Below are 17,972 nucleotides of genomic sequence, written 5' to 3' on the forward strand. Positions count from 1 at the left end.
AGGAGGAACGACACAAGCTCCGCTCATGTTCACGGTAAGAGCCGACTTATTACCACAATTTTCTCACCCAAACCTGCCGGTTGACATGTGGTGGAGAACCATGTTCGCTTGACCGCTCCGTTCCATATTAAAGCTTCACAACAAACAAAGAAACACCGGCTGTGTTTGTGTTGCTAAAGGTGTCCGCAATACACCGCTTTCCACCAACATCTTTCTTCTTTGTAGTCTCCATTATTATTTGATCAATTTGCAAAAGATTCAGCAACACAGATGTCCAAAATACTGTGTAATTATGCGATAAAAACAGACTACTTTTAGCCGTAATCGGTGCTGGGAGAACATGTCCACTACCACCGGTGACGTCCGCGACGTTTTCAACAGGATACTTCGCGGGAAATTTAAAATTGCAATTTAGTAAACTAAAAAGGCCGTATTGGCATGTGTTGCAATGTTAATATTTCATCATTGATATATAAACTATCAGACTGCGTGGCCGGTAGTAGTGGGTTTCAGTAGGCCTTTAATTTACGTTATTATACTAAATACAATCAAGGATTTAAGTGTAAAATTTTTGCGGGAATAATATTATTATGTTTTATTTATTGTATTTCGCCACGATCAAAAGTTTACATACACTTGTAAAGACCATAATGTCATGGGTGTTTTGATTTTCGTATCATTTCTACAATGCTTATTCTTTTGTGATAAAACAGGGGTCACCAACGCGGTGCCCGCAGGCACCAGGTATCACCGTAAGGACCAGATGAGTTGCCTGCTGGCCTGTTCTAAAAATAGCTCAAATAGCAGCACTTACCAGTGAGCTGCCTCTATGTTTTACATTTTATTTATTTACTAACAAGCTGGTCTCGCTTTGCTCGACATTTTTAATTCTAAGAGAGACAAAACTCAAATAGAATTTGAAAATCCAAGAAAATATTTTGAAGAATTGGTCTTCACTTGTTTAAATACATTCATTTATTTTTTTACTTTGCTTCTTCTAACTTTCAGAAATACATTTTTAGAGAAAAAATACAACCTTTAAACATGATTTTATGATTTTTAAACACATATACCTTTTTACCTTTTAAATTCCTTCCTCTTCTTTCCTGACAATTTAAATCAATGTTCAAGTAAATTGATTTTTTTTATTGTAAAGAATAACAAATACATTTTAATTGAATTCTTCATTTTAGCCTCTGTTTTTTCGACAAAAAATTATTGTGAAATATTTCTTCAAACTCATTATGATTAAAATTAAAAAATATATATTCTGGCAAATCCAGAAAATCTGTAGAATCAAATTTAAATCTTATTTCAAAGTCTTCTGAATTTCTTTTAAAATTTTTGTTGTGGAAAATCTAGAAGAAATAATGATTTGTCTTTGTTAGAAATATAGCTTGGTCCAATTTGTTATATATTATAACAAAGTGCAGATTGTATTTTAACCTATTTAAAACATGTAATCAAAATTGTAAAATTAATGTTAATGAGGAAAAATTACTAATGATGTTCCATAAATTCTTAAAGTCGAAATTGGATTTTAACCTATTTAAAACATTTTGATTGATTGATACTTTTATTAGTAGATTGGACAGTACAGTACATATTCCGTACAATTGACCACTAAATGGTAACACCCGAATACGTTTTTCAACTTGTTTAAGTCAGGGTCCACATTAATCAATTCATGGTAAATCTTATCAATCATGTCATCAAAATTCTAAAATTAATCTTAATCAGGGAAAAATACTAATAATGTGCCATAAATTCTTTATTTAATTTTTTCAAAAAGATTTGAATTAGCTAGTTTTTCTCTTAATTTTTTTTCGGTTGATTTTTGAATTTTAAAGACTCGAAATTGAAGATAAAATATGTTTCAAAATAAAATATGTTTCAAAATAAAATGTTCATTTTTTTCGTGTTTTCTCTTCTTTTAAACCGTTCAATTATGTGTTTTTTTTCAGCATTTATTCTCCACAAAAAACCTTCCGTAAAAGGAAAAAAATGTACAACGGAATGACAGACAGAAATACCCATTTTTTTTTACATATACAGATTTATTTATTAAAGGTAAATTGAGCAAATTGGCTATTTCTGGCAATTTATTTAAGTGTGTATCAAACTGGTAACCCTTCGCATTAATCAGTACCCAAGAAGTAGCTCTTGGTTTTAAAAAGGTTGGTGACCCCTGTGATGGAGTGATTGCAGGGTCAACACGGTGATAAAGGGGTTAGTGTGTCTGCCTCACAATACGAAGGTCCTGGGTTCGATCCTGCGCTCGGGATCTTTCTGTGTGGAATTTGCATGTTCTCCCTGTGACTGCGTGGGTTCCCTCCGGGTACTCCGGCTTCCTCCCACCTCCAAAGACATGCATCTGGGGGTAGGCTGATGGGCAACACATTGGGGCGGTATAGCTCAGTTGGTAGAGCGGCCGTGTCAGCAACTTGAGAGTTCCAGGTTCCATCCCCGCTTCCGCCATCCTAGTCACTGCCGTTGTGTCCTTGGGCAAGACACTTTGCCCACCTGCTCCTAGTGCCACCCACACTGGTTTAAATGTAACTTAGATATTGGGTTTCACTATGTAAAGCGTTTTGTCACTAGAGAAAAGCGCTAAATAAATATAATTCACTTCACTAAATGGTCCTTAGTGTGTGAATGTGAGCGTGAATGTTGTCTGTCTATCTGTTGGCCCTGTGATGAGGTGGCAACTTGTCCAGGGTGTACATCGCCTTCCGTCCGATTTGTAGCTGAGATAGGCTCCAGCGACCCCAAATGGAATAAGCAACAGAAAGTGGATGGAGTGATCGGAGCACATACTTGTTGGTCACAAAAAACATTCATGAAGTTTGGTTCTTTTATGAATTTATTATGGCTCTTCTGAAAATGTGAGCAAATGTGCTGGGTCAAAAGTATACATACAGCAATGTTAATATTTGCCTACATGTCCCTTGGCAAGTTTCATTGCAATAAGGCGCTTTTGGTAGCCATCCACAAGCTTCTGCTTGAATTTTTGACCACTCCTCTTCACAAAATTGGTGCAGTTCAGCTAAATGAGTTAGTTTTCTGACATGGACTTGTTTCTTCAGCATTGTCCACACGTTTAAGTCGGGACTTAGGTAAGGGCATTCTAAAACCTTCATTCTAGCCTGATTTATCAATCAATGTTTACTTATATAGTCCTAAATCACAAGTGTCTCAAAGGGCTGCACAAGCCACAACGACATCCTCGGCTCAGATCCCCCATCAGGGCAAGAAAAAACTAAACCCAATGGGATGACAATAAGAAACCTTGGAGGGGACCGCTGATGTGGGGACCCCCTACCCCTGGGCGTCAAGTGGATCTAGCATAATATCGTGAGAGTCTAGTCGAATTTAGCCATTCCTTTACGACTTCTGAAGTGTGTTTGGGGTCATTGTTCTGTTGAAACACTAAACTGCGCCCAAGACCCTACATTCGGGTTGATGATTTTAGCTTGTCCTGAAGAATTTGGAGGTTTTTCATTGTCCCATTTACTCTCTGTAAAGCACCAGTTCCATTGGCAGCAAAACAGGCCCAGAGCATAATACTACCACCACCATACTTGACGGCAGTCATGGTGATCCTGGGATTAAAGGCCTACTGAAACCCACTACAACCGACCACGCAGTCTGATAGTTTATATATCAATGATGAAATATTAACATTGCAACATATGCCAATACGGCCTTTTTAGTTTACTAAATTACAATTTAAAATTTCCCGCGGAGTTTCTTCTTGAAAACGTCACGGAATGATGACGTGTATGATGACGCGTGTTTGTGACGTCTCGGGTTGTAGCGGACATATTAGCCCAGCATCACACACGGCTAAAAGTCGTCTCTTTTCATCTCATAATTACACAGTAATTTGGATATGTGTGTTGCTGATTCTTTTGCAATTTGTTCTTTCTTCCTCGCTCAAATTAATGGGAAAATTGTCGCTTTCTCGGTCCGAATAGCTCTTGCTGCTGGTGGCTATGATTATAAACAATGTGAGGATGTTAGGAGCTCCACAACCCGTGACGTCACGCACACATTGTCTGCTACTTATGGTAAAGGCAAGGCTTTTTACTAGTGACCAGAAGTTGCGAACTGTATTGTGGATGTTCTCTACTAAATCCTTTCAGCAAAAAATATGGCAATATCACGAAATGATCAAGTATGACACATAGAATGGACCTGCTATCTCCGTTTAAATAAGAAAATCTCATTTCAGTAGGCCTTAAAAGGCCTCACCTTTTCTCCACCAAACATATTGCTGGGTATTGTGGCCAAACAGCTCAATTTTTGTTTCATCTGACATGATATGGACAAAGATAAGACCTTCTGGAGGAAAGTTCTGTGGTCAGATGAAACAAAAAGTGAGCTGTGTGGCCACAATATCCATGGCTACCAAATGCACCTTATTGCAGTGACACTTGTAAGCAAATATTAACATTGCTGTATGTATACTTTTGACCCAGCACATTTTCAGTAAACCCATAATAAATTAATAAAAGAAGCAAACTTCATGAATGTTTTTTGTGACCAATAAGTATGTGCTCCAATCACTTTATCACATAAAATAAGAGTTGTAGAAATTATTGGAAACTGCAGACAGCCATGACATTATGTTCCTTACAAGTGTATGTAAACTTTTGATCGTGACTGTATATACAATATATTCAAAAAATATATTTTTTTTAAATATACTGACATCACAAAAGAAAATGATGGCGTCTTCCTCCAGGCGGTCCAGCAAACCTGTCCGTGTCCATCAACCCCGCCACCGTCCTGTCCAACGGGACGCTGGTCACCTACCGCGGCTCCACCGTCTCCTTCCACTGCGTCGCCAATTCTTACCCGTCCCAGCAGCTGAATTGGAGCTTCAGAGGGGCGGCGGAGGACAACCACTTGTTGGCGTCAGCCCAGGCTCCCTGGCTGGACTTCAGGATGAAGGACGTGCAGCCCGCCGCTCAGGGGGTCTACAGCTGCTTGGCCAACAACACCGTCAGCCACCACGCTGCCAACAGGAGCGCCCAGCTGCTGGTTTACTGTAAGTAGAAGAACTTCTTTAGTGTTGAAAGCCAATTTTTGTTTGTGTATGTTTGTATGTGATCGCCATTATGGTTTTTTTAAAGGCCTATTGAAATGAGATTTTCTCACTTAAATGGGGATAGCAGGTCCATTCTATGTGTCATACTTAATCATGTCGGGATATTGCCATATTTTTGCTGAAAGGATTTAGTAGAGAACATCGACGATAAAGTTTGCAACTTTTGGTCGCTAATAAAAAAGCCTTGCCTGTACCGGAAGTAGCAGACGATATGCGCGTGACGTCACGGGTTGTGGAGCTCCTCACATCTGAACATTGTTTACAATCATGGCCACCAGCAGCAAGAGTGATTCGGACCGAGAAAGCGACGATTTCCCCATTAATTTGAGTGAGGGTGGAAGATTCGGGGATGAGAAAAGTGAGAGTGAAGGACTAGAAAGAAAAAAAAAAGACCAGAGGGCTGTGGGAGCGATTCAGATGTTATTAGACAAATTTAGTAGGATAATTCTGTAAAATCCCTTATCTGCTTATTGTGTTACTTGTGTTTTAGTGAGATTATATGGTCGTACCTGTACAACCTGAAGGTCGGCCCCGCACCTTTCTTCAGCACCAGTCGAGGGGGGGTGGCGGTGCCCATTTCTGCTCTTTGCAAGGGACCCTCTTTGAAACACGATCTTTCGAAATGATCGCTGCATAATACGCTGTACTTTGTGTGTGTGGTCCAATCCAACCGTTCTGTTCCATAGTAAAGCTTCACCGTCATCTTTTGGGAATGTAAACAATGAAACACCGGCTGTGTTTGTGTTGCTAAAGTCGGCCGCAATACACCGCTTCCCACCTACAGCTTTCTTCTTTGACGTCTCCATTATTCACTGAACAAATTGCAAAAGATTCAGCAACACAGAAGCCCAAAATACTATGGAATTATGCGATGAAAAGAGATGACTTATAGCTGTGAACAGTGGTGGAACAAAATGTCCTCTACAATGCGTGACGTTACGTGCACGCGTCATCATACCGTGACGTTTAAGCATGATACTTCCGCGCGAAATTTAAAATTGCAATTTAGTAAACTAAACCGGCCGTATCAACATGTGTTGCAATGTTAAGATTTCATCATTGATATATAAACTATCAGACTCCGTGGTTGGTAGTAGTGGGTTCCAGTAGGCCTTTAACATCTAACGCATATGCTGATTCCTATTGGCTGACGCAATGTTTATTTTTAACCCCCCGGCTGACAAGCTCGCAGCTAATTATGTGTCTCTATAAACAGTGTGGAGCCGCTCCCAAATGCTAATAATAATCACCTCCATTACGGAAATTAAAAACGGTATTTCTCTGTGTCTTAAGTAGCATTATCACTGGAAGAAGGGATAACAAACATGTCACACGCCGAGAGCCTTAAACAACACAGGAAATAAGAGTTGAGTAAAAGTTAGGAAGGGAAAATGAAGAAAATAAGCAGTTATTTACAGGACATTAAATGGTAAAATAATAAGAGTCTAGAGCAGGGATTCCTAAACTGTGGTACTCGTACCACTAGTGGTACGCGGTCTCCATCTAGTGGTACGCCAAAAAAACAACTTAATTGAAGTACATCGTTTCACATTCCTATATGCAAACACAGTGTTACTACTCAACGAAACGTCCACACTAAAATTTGTCGACAGGAGTCGTGACGTCACCACTCGTGTTTTTATGTCACGTTCTGACACAAACTGGTGAAAACATTTAAAGTGTGAGAACAGATCCTCCTCTTTTTGTTAAAAAACATGAATACCTTGCTCGTTTTGCAAAGCGGACCTTGGTTTTTATGGCAGTACAACGTAGCAGTAGGGCGGAAAAACAAGTTGCCTCCATATTGACGCTATTATAATTTTTGTCTGATTTATGACACCAAAAGACTTCCAAACTTTGCGAGTAAATAGATATGATCAAAATAGTATCAATCTCACAGATTCCCGAGCCATTTTTGGTTACGCGATCCGTAACGTAGCGTTTAGAAACCAAAGATCCTCCCCATCAACAACAATGCTAATCAAACAGACTTTGTGATAGCAGACAACGATTACGTTGGGAAAATCTTGATACAGAACCTTAGATTTTTGAGCCCGAACACAAAGAGGACGAGCAAAGGTTTTAAAAGCCGAGTGATGGATGCAGTTTATTTAAAACATTAGCATCAGCAGTAGAGAAGTCAGATAATGGCTTTTTTGCTGATATCCGATATTCCGATATTGTCCAACTCTTAATTACCGATTTTGGTATCAACCGATACCGATTTATACAGTCATGGAATCAACACATTATTATGCTTTATTTTGTTGTGATGCCCCGCTGGATGCATTAAACAATGTAACGATGTTTTCCAAAATAAATCAACTCAAGTTATGTAAAAAAATGCCTACATGGCACTGCCATATTTATTATTGTAGTCACAAAGTGCATTTTTTTTTAACATGCCTCAAAACAGCCGCTTTGAATTTTGGACATGCTCTCTCTGAGAGAGCATGAGGAGGTTGAGGAGGGCGGGGTTGAGGTGGGAGGGGGTAAGGGGTAGCGGGCGGTGTATATTGTAGCGTCCAGGAAGAGTTAGTGCTGCAAGGGGCTCTGGGTGTTTGTTCTGTTGTTTATGATGTGTTACGGTGCGGATGTTCTCCCGAAATGTGTTTGTCATTCTTGTTTGGTGTGGGTTCACAGTGTGGTGCATATTTGTAACAGTGTTAAAATTGTTTATACGGCCACCCTCAGTGTGACCTGTATGGCTGTTGACCAAGTATGCTTTGCATTCACTTGTGTGAGTGAAAAGCCGCACTGTAGATATTATGTGATTGGGCCGACAAGCAAAGGCAGTGCCTTTAAGTCATAAATTTTACTTTTTGAAAACGATACCAATAATTTTCGATATTACATTTTAAAGCATTTATCGGCTGGTAATGTCGGCAGTCCGATATTATTGGACATCTCTAATCAGAAGCATTGCTAGGTTCTAAAACATACAAACTCACCCTAATAAACCAGAATAAAACAAACACTTTGTGTACAATTTCCACTCTCGCTAAGATGCCGACTGACGGGACCGTCACATAATTCCGTTTGGATAAAAATTCAAAGGTTAAAAGCGTCTTATGTGGTCTATTTTACCATCTCGGGGGACGTCAAAGTTGACCAACCTGTCGGTCCATGGCACAGTTGTCTACTAGCAGGTGAGAGATGCATGAATTATAATCTACAATTTACTTTTAACAAGTTTAAGACGAAGCAGAAGCGTGTGTCAACAATAGAAGCGTAAGCTAGCATTAGCTCAATGCTATCAATGTGCCGCTAAAATAGTCCATCTGCGTAGGCACTTATAATAACAATATCACTCATATTTGGGTAATTTTCAGGTTATGATGTAAATGGGGTATTGTTGGCAGTTTCAGGGTATAATAGGACCCTCCATCTGTTGACTCAAGTATTACAAATTATTTACATTTTCAAATGCATAAAAAAAGCCTAGCATATGTCTTCTTGTCTTACATAAGGATTGTGAATAATAAACACCAAATCTCCTTCCAATTTTTGCACATTTCCAGTATGACTGATCTGATATGGTCAGAGTGCAGAAGCATTACTACGGTGACGTCAATCTCTGAAAATAGCCAAGGATATTTGGAGCGGATTATTCCAAATCGCCGACTGAATTTGTGGCATTTTGTGATATTTAAACAGTGTTTCGACATTCTTTGTGGATTGTAAATAACATTGGATATGGTTTAATAGATACAATGAAACACAAAAAAATCAGATAAAGTCAACTTGTTTTTCCACTCTACTGCTACTTTAAAGTGGAGGCATGATGTCGGACGTCTGAACCTCGGGTCGCAGTTTTAGCTCATACCTACCTAACATATGCGTGAGACGAAGTGTGAACAATATCTACAAACCCCGTTTCCATATGAGTTGGGAAATTGTGAACAAAATACAATGATTTGCAAATCATTTTCAACCCATATTCAGATGAATATGCTACAAAGACAACATATTTGATGTTCAAACTAATAAACTTTTGTTGTTGTTTTTTTGTAAAAAAATCATTAACTTTAGAATTTGATGCCAGCAACACGTGACAAAGAAGTTGGGAAAGGTGGCAACAAATACTGATAAAGTTGAGGAATGCTCATAAAACACTTATTTGGAACATCCCACGGGTGTGCAGGCTAATTGGGAACAGGTGGGTGCCATGATTGGGTATAAAAACAGCTTCCCAAAAAATGCTCAGTCTTTCACAAGAAAGGATGGGGCGAGGTACACCCCTTTGTTCACAACTGCGTGAGCAAATAGTCAAACAGTTTAAGAACGTTTCTCAAAGTGAAATTGCTAGAAATTTAGGGATTTCAACATCTACGGTCCATAATATCATCAAAAGGTTCAGAGAATCTGGAGGAATCATTCCATGTAAGCGGCATGGCCGGAAACCAACATTGAATTACCGTTACCTTCGATCTCTCAGGTGGCACTGTATTAAAAACCGACATCAATCTCTAGAGGATATCACCACATGGGCTCAGGAATACTTCAGAAAACCACTGTTACTAAATACAGTTGGTCGCTACATCTGTAAGTGCAAGTTAAAGCTCTACTATGCAAAGCAAAAGCCATTTATCAACAACATCCAGAAACGCTGTCGGCTTCTTTGGGCCCGAGATCATCTAAGATGGACTGATGGAAAGTGGAAAAGTGCTCTGTGGTCTGACGAGTCCACATTTCAAATTGTTTGTGGAAATATTCAACATCGTGTCATCCGAACCAAAGGGGAAGCAAACCTTCCAGACTGTTATGGACGCAAAGTTCAAAAGCCAGCATCTGTGATGGTATGGGGGTGCTTTACTGCCCAAGGGATGGGTAACTTACACATCTTTGAAGGCACCATTAATGCTGAAAGGTACATACAGGTTTTGGAACAACATGCTGCCATCCAAGCCCCGTCTTTTTCATGGACGCCCCTGCTTATTTCAGCAAGACAATGCCAAGCCACATTCAGCATGTGTTACAACAGCGTGGCTTCGTAAAAAAAGAGTGCGGGTACTTTCCTTGCCCGCCTGAAGTCCAGACCTGTCTCCCATCGAAAATGTGTGGCGCATTATGAAGCGTGAAATACGACAGCGGAGACCCCGGACTGTTGAACGACTGAAGCTCTACATAAAACAAGAATGAGAAAGAATTCCCCTTTCAAAGCTTCAACAATTAGTTTCCTCAGTTCCCAAACGTTTGTTGAGTGTTGTTGAAAGAAAAGGTGATGTAACACAGTGGTGAACATGCCCTTTCCCAACTACTTTGGCACGTGTTGCAGCCATGAAATTCTAAGTTAATTATTATTTGAAAAAAAAAATAAGAGTTTATGAGTTTGAACATCAAATATGTTGTCTTTGTAGTGCATTCAATTGAATATGGCTTGAAAAGGATTTGCAAATCATTTTATTCCGTTTATATATACATCTAACACAATTTCCCAACTCAAATGGAAATGGGATTTGTATCATTTTTAAGCCAAAGTCCGCAAGCTGAACTTTGTCTACATCAGTTCAAGTACTTTTTAAAGCAACGTCGATTTGCAATGCCATACAAACAAAAAGACACAATAACAAACGCGACCCACACAGACACTAACAAAAACAGACCTGGATATGATAAGATTAAACATACAATCAATTCCACACATTGAGTGTATTAGAGTGCTAAAACTGCCAAGAGTTAATCAAAAGTAAATTTACCAGTGTGCAGCTTTTTAAACATCACCATTTTTCTTTTCTTTTTGAGGAAGTTAGATTTGTCGCTTTGTTTGTTTTTACTGCTGCTATCTTAACTTTTTTATTTTATTTTTTTTTTTAATAAGGTTTGTTTTAGCACCTACCTTTTCTTTTAAATGGACATCATTTTATTTGTCATTTTAATTTATGTAACCGCTGAATGAACAGCACAGTTACAGTATAAATACATATTTATGAATTAATTTATTATTTTTGTTGTTTGTAAGCACGTCTAAAATAACTCAAGCTACATTTACAACTCAATGGAAAAAATTAGAGCCATTAAATATGTGTACGCTTATAATCTGACTAGTCGACTAATTAAGATAGTCGTTGGCAATCAGAATAATCGTTAGTTGCAACCCGACTGTTCAAATTGTGCACTGCAAGAAGTGAAATCTAAGTAAGATGAAATATCTCAATTAAGGGTGATATTTGCTTATTTTCTGTCTGCAAGATAATTCTTCTCACTAAGCAGATTTTATGTTAGTGTTTTACTTGTTTTAAGGGTTTTGGTCCTCAATGATCTCAGTAAGATATTACAGCTTGTTGCTGAGATTTGATGACCTATATTGATTAAAACATGCTTGAAACCAGAATATCAACTGTTGCAAAGCTGTGTCATCAACACTCACAAGTATAAAACTGCTTTTTTGAAGTAACAATTTCGTACTTCAACCATGAAAAAAAAAATCATGATGCCAAGCGCGTATCGTTATGTCAAGATAATGAATGGCACTAGTATTTACTTAATTTAAGAATATTTTTCAACATATTAAGCAAAACGGTTTAATTTTTTTTCTACCAAGAAAAGTGCACTTATTAGTGAGAATATACTTATTTTAAGTTATCTTTGGGTTCATTGAGGTTAGCTAATTTTACTTGTTTTGGAAAGTCTTGACAAGCCGGATTTTCTTGTTTTGCTTAGTTCAAACTAAATACCCCTAATTTTTGTTTAATTTTTTCTTGTTTTAGAACAGACTTTTTGCAGTGGAATGTTATAGTGGCAAAACATATGAAGTATATTTGCTTAAAAATAAAACACCGCCTTGTTTTTATTGAATATTTAGGCCTACTACGCTACTGTATTTTAATGTTGGTCATTATGGTGGTACTTGGAGAGAAACGTTTTTTTTTTTAGGTGGTACTTGGTAAAAAAAACATCTCTGTTTTAGAGAGAGGATCATATGAGAACAATTGCAGCCAGTATACTATCCATAAATTGGTGATGTGGAACCATGCTAAAATGATTAGGTAGATGTTATATATATATATATATATATATATATATATATATATATATATATATATATATATATATATATTAGGGCTGGGCAACGATTAAAAATTTTAAGCGAAGTTAATCGCACTATTTCTCTGATTAATCACGATTAACTGCATTATATACGCAAAGCCCAATAATGAATTCAAAAGTAGTGTGTAGTGCACCTTTATTGGAATATTCTCCCACACGAACAAAAGCGCCAAAACATTTGTTGTGCAAACACAATTTAAATCAGTCCTTGTTAAACAGTAGCAGTTAAATAGCATATTTTATGAAAATCAACTCAAAAAATGTAAATACAAACATTTAAGCTTATTACTACCACTGCCCGGGTATTTAAGTTATCCTGTTTGTTATGGAAAATAAATATAATCTACATACAAATCTCTGAGCCACAATCATAACATCTGAACAGGCAATTTCTGAGGTAACAGCAGAAACATTTTTTTTATCAGGGATTTTATGATTAAAAAACTTATATTATAGGTAGTGGGCTGTTTTAGGGAATTTTTGATCAAATTATCCGTAGTAGCAATATTAATAATGTTGTGTTTATTCTGCGTAGTGCATTTAAAATAATTATGACCATATCTAGGAATTGATATGATGGGAATTTTCCGATTGTTTGCTTGGTGCTTTGATAAACTGAACGCGTCATATACATGGTACTATATTGTGATGTTATGAGCTAGGGAATAAAAGAACTACCCTACCCAGCATGCAACAGGAGTGACGAGCATGCGCGGTAGCCCGGTATAGGTTGTGTCGCCATGACGGCATCTTGTATGTTGTGATATGCACGCTCTGAAAGCAAACGTTAAGAACTCAGCCAACACGCCTCGTCTGCATTATTGATAAATAGACAGACAACACATATACTCCGCTGCTTAACAGGCCGCTGGATGTAGCTGGCAAAGTATTCCCATGCTAGCTAGCCGGTCTAGCAAGCACGCGTCATTCAGTCCAAAACGGCCCGATTTATCCACATTCAGAATTGTCTGGCGGTCGTAAGTGATCCCGGAGTGGCCACGCTGTAAGCCAGCCATGAAATTTGCAGAATTGTCCGGTATTTTTGCCAAATGTTCCATCTTTACCAAGAGCCCCTCGACGCCGGGCGACGTCATCTTGTTAAGAAAAGGCGTTAACAAAATAAAAGCATGTAAACAACATACGCAAATGTGCGATAAAATAATTGTCGGCGTTAATAGATTGATGAGTTAACTCATAATTAACGCATTAATTTGCCCACCCCTAATATATATATATATATATATATATGTATGTATATATATATATATATGTATGTATATATATATATATATATATATATATATATATATATATATATATATATATATATATATATATATATATATATATATATATATATATATATGTATGTATGTATGTATGTATGTATGCATATGTCTTGATTGGATTATCCAGAGAATAGTGCTCGATACCGCGGTAGAGCGCAATATGTAGGTGTCGGAAAAATCACAAGACTACTTCATCTCTACAGAACTGTTTCATGAGGGGTTCCCTCAATCATCAGGAGATTTTAATGGAAGCATTCACATACAATGGTTTATATAGGGCACAGAGTGGGTGGGTACAGGCAGGCGTAGGGTGTGGTGATTGGCTCTTGTGTTACCTAGGAGGTGTTTCCGTCTGTGGCGGCATGTTGAAATGATTTCACTGCGCTTGTTGAGGGATGATAGATCTGGATGATATATAATAAACAGTTTCTCTTTTAAGCATAGGTTGCATCTTTTATTACCACTGTTGTAAGGTGTGCTGGATGCAAGAATTTGCCATGTTATTGAATATTCAACATTATTGTCTTTGAGGTTCCAAATGTGTTTGCTGAGTTCTGTAGAATTCCGCAAAGTCTGGTTTCTAAAGGAGGCGTTGTGATTATTCCATCTTGTTTTGAACGCTCCTTCGGTTAATCCTACGTACGTGTCGGATGTGTTAATGTCCTTGTGTGTTACCTTTGCTTGGTAAACGACTGATGTCAGTAAGCACCCTCCGTTGAGAGGGCAATCAGGTTTCTTGCGACAGTTACCTTCCTTATTGGTTTCAGAGTCGTTTAGTCTGGGGGTGGGCAGTCCTTTTGCAATTGCTTTGTTGTGGTTTGAAATGATTTGTTGTATGTTATTCATACAGCTGTAGCTCAATTTAATGTTGTTCTTGTTGAATATTTTTCTTAGGGTGTTGCCTTTGGGGAAGTGTTTGTCGATCAGAGTGAGGAATTTGTGGCCGATATTGGTTGAGACGTTTTTGCTGAATGGCGAATTGTACCAGTTGATGTTGTTTCGTCTTCTGCTCTTTTTTGGTTGGTTTCCTGGCGTGGGTTCATAGGTGAGGGTGAAGTTGTATCCGCTTTCATCAAGTGCTTTCTGGTACGGGGGGATTGCTTGGTCGAATTCAGCTTTGGTAAATGACAGCATCGATAGCCTTTTATTAATTCCGGTAGGTATTCTTCTCGTGGTGGTGGGTGGGTGGTTGCTGTCATGGTGCACGTATAGGAGTGTTGTGTTGGGTTTCGTGAATGGTCGGTAGCTGTTTTTTCTCAGGTTGAAAGTGACGTCAAGGAAGTTGACGGTTTGCTTGTTGGCTTCAATCGTGATCCGTTGGCCGTTTTCTTTGAAGATTTGGCATATGCGCTTCTTGGTGTTCTCGCTGCTCCTTGGCGAGGCGCGGCACACTGCCAGTCCGTCATCACGGTAAATACCAAGGTTCAGGTTGAGGCTAGCAAGCTGGGAGATGAGGAAACTCCCAACGAGTTCACACGTTTCTGCTCCGTCAAAACTCCCCATAGTAACGACAAATGTTGAATTGTTCTTTTTTTGCCATGGTGTACTGTTGTGGATGAGTATGGAGTTCTTTGCGTGGATGATGATGTTTCTTTCGTTGCCTGTGATTGAGTCGTAGTCCGAGGCGAAGTTTAGTGCTTGGGTCAGTAGGTCTTGCGTGATGGAAGGGTAAAATTCTTCGATGTCGAAGGAGATAAAGTTGTGTTGTTGTTTGTCTTGGATGTTGTTAAACCATTTGATTGTATATATATATATATATATATATATATATATATATATATATATATATATATATATATATATATATATATATATAAAATGTATATGTGTGTGTATCTATATATATGTGTGTGTATATATATATATTTATATATATGTATGTATGCTTTTTGTTAAATGTAATAAATAAAATCAGGAAATATAATTTCCTTGGACATAGAAGAAAAAACTAAATATTTAGATGGGTAGATCAGTGGTTCTCAAATGGGGGTACGCGTACCCCTGGGTGTACTTGAAGGTATGCCAAGGGTACGTGATATTTTTTTTTAAATATTCTAAAAATAGCAATGGACATGTTCCATGAATATTGATGTTAAAGATTTCTTTTTTTGTGAAGAAATGTTTAGAATTAAGTTCATGAATCCAGATGGATCTCTATTACAATCCCCAAATAGGGAACTTTAAATTGATGATTACTTCTAGGTGTAGAAATCTTTATTCATAATTGAATCACTTGTTTATTTTTTAACAAGTTTTTAGTTATTTTTATATCTTTTTTTCCAAATAGTACACGAAAGACCACTAAAAATGAGCAATATTTTGCACTGTTATACAATTTAATAAATCAGAAACTGATGACATATGCTGTATTTTACTTTTATATCACTTTTTTTCAACCCAAAATGATTTGCTCTGATTAGGGGGTACTTGAATTAAAAAAATGTTCGGAAGGTTGAGAACCACTGGGGTAGATGGTAGTTTTTGCTCATTAGTTAGTGTACTATTGACTGTTTTGATCCAAAAACACCATTTTAATTGAATTCTAAATATGTTACTTATTTGTCATACTATATTTTAGGGATTCTCAAACTGTCGTACATGTACTACTAGTGGTACGCAGGCTCTATCTACTGGTCCGTCCAAAGAATCACTTGATTAAAGTACAGTGTTTTATTTTCCCATACTTTAACTGTGTATGTTACAATGGCCAGAAATATTAAACATACTTATTAAATAAAACCTCTGCATTTTTTTTTCAGGCCTATCATGGGCATATTTGGCGTGGGCTAAAAATTTGTAAATCGAAAATTTCGCATATAGAGGGGTTTGTAAATGGAGGTTCTACTGTAGTTAAATAAGGAACTAGTATGAATAATATCAATAGCATTCACCATAAATAAATTGGAAATAGTATTATATGCAACCGGTATTGATATCGGTCGACCTCACTCGTGGACGATCAATATAAAAATAGGCAGCATAAAGCCCAGTTCGGAACATCCTTAGTTGAAAGTATTTAAATATTAAGTATTTTGTAAATTTACAAATAAAAGTTGACATTTTAAAATGATAAATGGCCAACATTAAACAAAACTAATATTTGAGCTGAGTTATTGCTATTAAAATTTAGATTTTTGCGAAACTTTGTTCTAAAGTCACCTAAATGGTGCTTAAACGTTACAAACACAACCAAAAAGTTTAACATTTTCAGAATTGTTGTTTTGGAGGTGTAGAATGATTTTAAATGTGTAAAAAAATAAATAAATTGTTTTTACTTTTTATTAAATTGTTTGAATGCGGTCCAGACGTTCCAGACAGGCACCCTGAGTGCACCTGGGTCCAGTCCCAGGACCCCACAGAGGTGCAGTTCAGCTGCAGCTGGGAGGGATCGTACCCGGCGCCCACGCTGCAGTGGGCCGAGGAACAAGGCGACCAGGGGACTCGGCGCGTCTTCGCCTCCGAGGTGACGGACGGCCTGACCGTGGCGCTGAACCGCTCGCTGCTTTTCGGTGGGAAGACCATCAAGTGCTTGGCGCAGCACCTGGCGCTCGTTCCTGGCCAGGAACGCTCCTGTTCCTTTTTGCTCAGTGAGTCAAATGTTGTTGTTTTTTAAAGTAGCATTACATCCTATAATATGGCAGACTACACGACCATCGTTGGCCCTATGGTAACTATTAGCTCACATCAAGATAGGTAAACCTTTCTATGACCGTATCTGGCAGAAGAAGGCAGCTAAGAGGGAGGCACGGCATAGGCGTGGAGCCAATGGGTGCTCCGGGGCCCGAGCACCCACGTGGGATTGATGGCAACTTTCAATCTTTCATATAATTTTTGAAATAACAATTTTGTTGTTGTTAGTTTTGTGACGAGTTTGGTCAGTTTTACATAATAAAAAAATGACATAGTCTAAGGGTGGCAGTATGAACAATGCCAACACTGTCATAAACATGTGCCATATAGTGAAACCACACTAAACAACACTGTCATAAACATCTGCCATATAGTGAAACCACACTAAACAACACTGTCATAAATATGTACCATATAGTGAAACCCCACTAAACAACACAGTTCTAAACATGTGCCATATAGTGAAGCCACCCACACTAAACAACACTGTCATAAACATGTGCCATATAGTGAAACCACACTAAACAACACTGTCATAAACATCTGCCATATAGTGAAGCCACACTAAACAACACTTTCATAAACATGTGCCATATAGTGAAACCACACTAAACAACACTGTCATAAATATGTACCATATAGTGAAACCACACTAAACAACACAGTTCTAAACATGTGCCATATAGTGAAGCCACACTAAACAACACTGTCAAAGTTGTGCCATATAGTGAAACCACACTAAACAACACTGTCAAAGTTGTGCCATATAGTGAAACCACACTGAACAACACTGGCAAAAGTTGTGCCATATAATGAAACCACACTAAACCACACTGTCATAAACATGTGCCATATAGTGAAACCACACTAAACAACACTGTCATAAACAT

General features: G+C 38.0%; 1 protein-coding gene across 1 annotated transcript in view; it reads left to right on the top strand.

The window, feature by feature from the left end:
* The window catches only part of vsig10 (V-set and immunoglobulin domain containing 10), a 37,094-nt gene that overhangs the window by 2,476 nt on the left and 16,646 nt on the right, over positions 1-17,972 (top strand). Inside the window, exons 3-4 of the mRNA XM_061903120.1 lie at positions 4,748-5,053; positions 16,758-17,039. Of these exons, the coding sequence (XP_061759104.1) occupies positions 4,748-5,053; positions 16,758-17,039 (588 nt within the window). The remainder of the gene's footprint in view (positions 1-4,747; positions 5,054-16,757; positions 17,040-17,972) is intronic.

Source organism: Nerophis ophidion, linkage group LG01 (assembly GCF_033978795.1).
Source record: "Nerophis ophidion isolate RoL-2023_Sa linkage group LG01, RoL_Noph_v1.0, whole genome shotgun sequence".
In the NCBI taxonomy this organism is placed as follows: domain Eukaryota; kingdom Metazoa; phylum Chordata; class Actinopteri; order Syngnathiformes; family Syngnathidae; genus Nerophis; species Nerophis ophidion.